The sequence below is a fragment of the Camellia sinensis genome, chromosome 8 (assembly GCF_055761805.1).
Source record: "Camellia sinensis isolate YWXY chromosome 8, ASM5576180v1, whole genome shotgun sequence".
Classification (NCBI taxonomy): Eukaryota; Viridiplantae; Streptophyta; class Magnoliopsida; order Ericales; family Theaceae; genus Camellia; species Camellia sinensis.
Window position 1 is genome coordinate 169,271,321 of NC_138968.1, and position 7,674 is coordinate 169,278,994.

Consider the following 7,674-nt stretch of genomic DNA (forward strand, 5'->3'; position numbering starts at 1 on the left):
AGCTACACAATTAAGCGTAGAAGCACTATTGTTTTATTTTTTTCTTATAGACTTAAATGTGCAATCTGATCTATTTATTGTCTGACTAATTAACATTTGATGTCTATTCTTCTACTGTAAATTTGTGGAGGGAGTGGGTTATGGAGGAGGGTTGGCAGTGGTGACAGTGAAAGGGATGGAGAAGGTATGAGGAGAGGTACGAGAAGAGCATTTTATGTTTTACAAGACAGAACTAGAAATTGAGACCAATGAAAACACGGAGAACAACTGAAAACTGAAATCACAATAATAGGAGGTTGCTGCCAAGATTTTCTCTACAACCAAACAGAAAAATAACTAATGAACATTTCTATTACAATGGCATGTAGCCAAATTCCAGAGGGCACATCCAAGTGTCCTCTTTTTTTTTTTTGGTAAGACAGGGATGGAAAGCACATCAGGGTTTCGAGGAGACTTGGATGGACACATGCAAGTGTCCTCTTTATTACATAATAATAAGACCCATTCACAAACTCTCAAGATCTGAAAACTACAAAAATTCACACACAAACACAACCTCAACCACAAAAAAAATATTATCCAACTTGGCAACACTTGCACATTATATCCCAACTCTCTTTTTCAGCTCCAAAACAAAGCCATAAACCTTGTGGGGGTCAGGGAGAGACTTGGCCACACTTTCCCTCTCCATACACCTCTTGGCCCATGCAATGAACTTGGGGCACTCTGCCTCTATGCTGAAGTTGCCACAAGTCTCATAGGCATAGAACCAGCTGTAGAAGGGGACGAGCGCCACGTCGACATACCCGAATTCCTCACCCCCATAGTATGGTTTGTCTCCAAGTGCTCCTTCCAAGACCTTGAGGCAATCTGTGAAGTCCTTCTTGGCTACTTCTTGGTCCTCTCCTTTTGTGGCCCATATTCTCCTCCCAGCATCATAGATCTGCAAATCCACAACACCAAAAGGTTCATAAATCTGGTTAGATATGTGTTTGTGATTGGCACAGAATTCTACATTCCCTAACCCGATGCCCTGCTCGAGTGGTGATCACAATTAAAAATTTATTTTAAGATCGAAACAAAAATTCATTGTTTCCTATCCGAATGCCCCTCCGAGGGACAAATAGTGACGATTCTAGGAATTTTGTCCGATTGGGACATTCAGTTTTTCGCACAAATTGGATTGCACCAGCCCAAGTTATACTTAAATGAAATTATTCACACCCAAAAAAATGTTTTATTTTTACTCAATTCAATCTCCCTCAATTGACTAAACATAAAACAAAAAAAATATTAAATTAAAAAACTTGATTGACATCAATATTTTTGTTTCATAAAAAAATTCAACCCAAAACTTAAAATGCATTATCCATATATTTAATGATTATATTTTGTCCTTTTGCAATGGATGGGGTCAATTTACTTACATATTTATAATCACACTCTAATATAAGCATTAAGCTAGCTAACTATGAACCTATTTGGTGCAAAATTTTTAATAAATTAAAAGCTAATAATCATATATCAAAAATTAAAATCACCTCTCTCTCCCACCTCCCCAATAATCAAATTCATTTAAATTATTTGTGTCTCTAAAAGTATAAACAAAAATTAAAACAAACACACATTAATGCATATAATAATAATAATAATAATACCTTCTTATCAACATAGTCAGCCCAGAACCTAGCCTGAGCTCTCTGGTAAGGATCAGAGGGCAAGAGAGGACTCTTGTCTTTCCAGAACTCTTCAACATACTGGACCGCTACGAGAGACTCACAGACCGGTTTTCCATTGTGGATGAGAACAGGGATTTTCTTGTGAATCGGGTTCATCTCCAAGAGGAGTTGGCTCTTATTGGTCAAGTCCTCTTCTCTGAACTCGAACTCCACACCCTTCTCTGCCAGCGCGATCTGGACCCTCATTCCGAACATGCTTGGCCATGTGCTCAGAAGGATAACTTCGTCCGCCATTGTTATAAAATGTTGAGAAATCAAAAGATTTGTATTGGTAGTGATTCGATTCGATGAGGGTGTGTGTGATTGATTGTGTATATATAAAGAGAGAGTCGAACGGTAGGTTTTGTTTGTTTGTTTACAAATGATTCGCTTGAGTGGTGGAGAGCAACTAAAGCATCCTTCCATGCGAATATCGTTGGGGCTTCTAGGACTTTCTTTTGTTTTGTGTCACTGCTTACGTCATATTTGAGAATGACAATTAAGGAATAGGTTGAAAAGATAGTTAAAAGTTGGCTTTTTAATTTTTTTTTTAAAATTGTGTAAAAAATGTGAGAGGTGATGTGATTCAAAAAAATGAGTTAAAAGTTAAAATTTAACCATTTTCTCAAAGGGTAATGCTACATCCCCTAAAAAACTCCCCCTAATTCCCCTAATTTCCATATCAAGTAAAAAAAAAAAAAAAAAAAAAGGAAAAAGTTGCCAAAATTGGAAATTAGGGGGATTAGGGGAAAGTTTTTAGGGCTCCAAATCATTTCCCTTTCTCAAAATAGTCCTAAGTCTAATTTTGTTGACAATTTGGGAAAAGAGTTTTTTTTAGTAATTTTTTTTTAATTAAGATGTCTAGTGATTTTTTTTTTTTAAAAATGTTTGAAATGAATTTTTGATTTTTATAAAACATGTGTAAAATATAAATAGAATAAAATAAATTTTAATTTTTTTTATTTTTTGATTTTTTAACTAAATTATTGTCAAACAACCCCTAGGACTAGTGGCTGAGTTAGGAATTAAATTAGAGGGGACATTATTAATTATAATTTTTTATTTAGCTAAATTTAAGTATAAAAAATTACATATTCATTATAAATATGAACAAATTAAAATTCTATGATAGTGTAGAATAGTTCGGTGCAGGATGGTGATGTAAATTTGCAATTTTAACACAAAAAATTATAGATTAAAATTTCTAATTTTAAAAAATAAAAACAAATCCTTTGTAGCATAAATTATTATAAAATCTATTTAATTTTTAGGGGTATTTACATACAAGTCCCATTTTATAAACTTATAATCCATTAAATCCTATATAAAATTATTTGCTCCTTTAAATTTCATTAATTTTTAATAGGCTAATTTACCCTTCCAAGACCTCATCGCCAACCAGACACACACTCTCTCTCTCTCTCTCCTTCCCACAGACCCAATCTCTGGTCAACATGAATAGTCTTGCTACGATCAGATCCTTCATCTTTTTCTTCTTCAATCTGTTTTCAACTCCGTCGTCTGCGAAATCGATCGGACTCCGAATGCCGATACGCATCCACTTGAGTATCATCGGAAAATCGCCACCGATCATCAGCGGCAGCGTTCCAAGGCGACGCTTCATGCAGATCTGGATACAAGCTACTGGTCCTACTAGTCCTCCTCAATCCACCAACACCAGATGAATCATGCATCGTTCGATGATCCGAATACTCATACCACCGATCAACCGTAGACGAATCCAATTTCTGGACCTCATTTCTGACATTACTAGAAACAATCTGATGATCCTGATGATGATCTTCATCATAGTTCTTCTTTCAGCTGAGAAATCCGAAGACCAGAGCAAAGAGAACTAGTACTATAATGGTCGTCAAATCGAAATTGGTGTGTAAATTGAGGAAATTACCGTCGCCTCACTCAGGGAATTTGCAGAGATAGATCGGCCACTGCCATTAGAGATAGAGAGAGATCTAGGGTTTTTTGAAATTGAGAACATTATAAATTTTTTAGTTTTGATAGTTTTGATAATATTCTCAGTTCATACTAGAAAAAAAATTGAGAAATTTCTTAATTTTGATAATTATAAATTGAGAACATTCTCAATTTTGGAATTAAAGGGCAAAATGTCTTTTTACCTGTACATGAGACTTATTGGTTCAAATTTTTTTTGATAGGACCTAAGCTACCACCAAATGTGTAGATAGGACTTTTAGGTAATTACTCCTAATATTTGACAGAAAAATATTAAAGAGATGACATTGCTTATAAATGATATGTTTTGATTGAAAATTATTAAACAATCTTAGAATACCATATAGCATTGCCTACGTGATGCTCAAAGTATGTGAAATTACAAATCACGTAGTCTGTTAACTTTTTAAAAATAATGAGTTCATTATATCTAATTTACAAATTTTTTTACTATACTATTGGTTTAAATTATTACATAAATAATACCATATAGTGCTCTCAAAATATCAAGTAATTATTTGTGTGAACAATATAATAAATCCTTAACCAAAAAATGTGCTAAGAAAAAAAAAATTCCATTCAATATATGACAATAACACACAAAAAAAAAAAAAAAAAAAAAAAATCAAAATCAAAATTGAGGGGCACGTGACCCCTCTCGTCTTGCTTTCCCTCCGCCATTGCCTAAGACACTAAAATATTATATTTAAGTACTTGTTTTTATTTATTTATTTATTTATTATTTTACATTTTTAAATCTCATCACTTATAAATTATTGGATAAATTACACTTATACCCTTTAAAAGTTGAGTTTAATATATATCACCCTCTATATTTAGAAAATTATATTAACTCTCATGTCATTAGACGGAATAAAAATATTGAACTCATGCACTCTCTCTTTTCTTACTTTGCTTTACTTCCTCAAATTTTTTTTTTTTTTTTCATTTTCTTTACTTTTTTTTTTCCGATGTAATTTTCTATATTTTTCTATTAGGAGTTGGTACCTTTTATAAAATTAAAGGAGTTTGTGAAATAAGACTATTAATCATAGGAGTGAAAATATAATTTTTAAAAGATCGGGAAATGAAATGTAATTGAATTAAATCTCAGGAATGAGTGTAATTTACCCTAAATTATTAGTCATTATATATCATATCAATTTTTATTTTTATTAATATCTTCATTATTAATGTTATAAAATTAATCTTCAATCCCTTCTCAATCTCACTAGCATCCGCGATATGATTAAAGGCGAAAACACAATCCTTCAAACTGAAAATATACATAATTATTATATATAATAATATAATATATTATGTTTCTTTCTATCATTAATCTATACTATATTAAGTAAAATGAAATTTTTAACCCGAAACCTTGCGAGAGTTCCAATCTCTCAATTTAAATTTCTTGATTTTTTGATTTAAAAAAAAAATCTTAGCATTTATTAACTTCTCCCAACTTCCAAGTCTTACCCTAATAATAACACTTTAATGTATTAAGAGCAAACATAAAAAAAATTCTTTGAAATCCAACATTTATGAATTCCTTGAAAAGTCTCAACACATATGATTATTATCCCTCATAATAACACTTTAATGCATTAAGGACAAGTATAAAAAAAATTTCTTGAAAAATTCAACACATATGATTATTATCAAAATATTAAATTTTAATATAATATAATAAAAAAAAGACATTTAATTCCTTGAAAAGTCCAACATATATGATTATTATCAAAATATTAAAGTTTAATATAATATAAAAAATGAAAAAAAGAAGACATTTAAAAAAAAAATTTAAAAATCACAATTCACAGCTCCAATCTCCCAATCTAAATTTCTTAATTTAAAAAAAAAAAAAATCTTAGCATTTATTAACTTCTCCCAACCCCCAAGTTTTACCCTTATAATAACACTTTAATGCATTAAGAACAAGCATAAAAAAAATTATTTGAAATCCAACACATATAATTATTATCTCTCATAATAACACTTTAATGCATTAAGAACAAGCATAAAAAAAATTTCTTGAAAAGTCCAACACATATGATTATTATCAAAATATTAAATTTTAATATAATATAATAAAAAAAAGATATTTAATTTCTTGAAAAGTCCAACACATATGATTATTATCAAAATATTAAACTTTAATATAATATAAAAAATGAAAAAAAGAAGACATTTAAAAAAAAAATTTAAAAATCACAATTCACATATATAGATAATTGTAAACACAATCCGTGCATAGCACGGGTGATATGTTAGTATATGATTATTTGTATGAGAAAAATTATGATACGCACCTTTTGAGGAATGTATATTATAGACACCTTATAACTAAAATGACATAATTATATATTTTTTGAATTTTAACTAAAAAAAAAAAGTCATAATCAAACACTATATGAGATATAATAAAAAATCTCATAAGTCATAACTAAAATAATATTATAATTAAAAAAAATTAATCATAATTAAAAAGAAAAAATGACATAATTAAGAATATATATGTTACATTTCTTTCAATAAGTATGTATAATAAAATTTTTCCATTTGTATATAAATTTTGTATAATTATTTTAAAAAATATAACATTTTATTTTCATTACAAGGCGCAAGGGTGTGCCTTTTAAAACTGTCATTTTAAATAGTAGGAGGCAGAGGCAATGAAAAATGATCCGGATCCCTCCAGAAGTGACCCCACGACCCTTTTTGACTTGTGATTGATTTAGATATATATTTTTTTCTTCTCCAATCATCAATTCTTATTTTTAAACCTCATTTCGATGATCCGAACCGGTTGGGGGTCTCAACCACTTCTACAGAGGCAATACCGCATGGTGTGATGCCCATGAGAGGAAAAATTATTACTCCCATGAAAGTGTCACAGACAAGTGGATAAATTATTATAAGATGCAGACAAATTTGATCTTTTTGGACAGTAAGGAAATTATTACTCCCATGAAAGTGTCACAGACAAGTGGATAAATTATTATAAGATGCAGACAAATTTGATCTTTTTGGACAGTAAGGATTGGTTTGAGGTGTCTTAAAAAAGTATATTTTTTATTTTTTTATAAAATGATGTGCAGAAAAGTAGAGAAGTGATGTGATGAAAAAAAGATAAAAAGATAAAAAGATGGATTATATAAATTATGCCAAACGAGACCTAAATATAAATAAATTTATTCCATCAAGTTCGTTGATTTGTAACTTTGTAGTAGCGAAGTCAAATGAATTAACCTTAAATTACGGAGACGTTTGTTAATAATCTTACTTCTAAGACTTATATTCCATTTATTCTATTTTATTTCTTAATATTTCAATAAGTCTCATAGTTGGTAACATGACCATAATACCCTTTCCAACATTTTTAGGCATCTCTTGGGTTTATCATCTCTCTCATCTCCGTCTACCACCGTTGTTCTTGTGCTCATGAACCTTGAATCTCACTGTAAAATACAATATACACCATTGTTACTCAAATTTACACAACAAAAACAACATATACATATACATACACATACACATATATATGCAACAATCGGATCATAATATAAATGAGAAACAAATTGTGTGGCTTACCCATGGCAGTGACTCCCTCTCTACTCTCTCCTCTCTCTTATCGTTTTTGTGCTCTTCTTCCCCCTTTCCCTTATCTTTCGCACCATCACCCAATCCTCTCTCTCTCATTTCCGTCAAAGTATTTGATCTTCTTTGGCCTCGTTTGAGAAGTGACTATTTTAGAGGCTTTTTAGTTTTTTGACTATTTTAGTTTTTGTGTTTGGGAAGATGAGATTGATTTTTATTTGAGTTATTGTATTGAAAAGTGTGTTGAAATGATATTTGAGGTTGAAATGACAAATTTGTCCCTAATCTCATTTTTTTCAAAATTAGTGTAAAGGGACAAAAGTGTCATTTTGTACCGGTGGGACAGCCATCAAGTGAGAGGGGCGGGCTGCAGAGCTATTTT

General features: G+C 30.6%; 1 protein-coding gene across 1 annotated transcript; it reads right to left on the bottom strand.

Annotated features, from left to right (window-relative positions):
• Nucleotides 1-275: 275 nt before the first annotated feature.
• Nucleotides 276-2,183, bottom strand: LOC114268517 (putative glutathione S-transferase parC). The gene is made up of 2 exons (XM_028209705.2): nucleotides 1,659-2,183; nucleotides 276-943 (listed from the first exon to the last, which is right to left on the bottom strand). The coding sequence occupies exons 1-2, from the start codon at nucleotides 2,142-2,144 to the stop codon at nucleotides 602-604; spliced, it is 828 nt and encodes a 275-aa protein (XP_028065506.2). The 5' UTR covers nucleotides 2,145-2,183; the 3' UTR covers nucleotides 276-601.
• Between the last annotated feature and the right edge of the window lie 5,491 nt (nucleotides 2,184-7,674).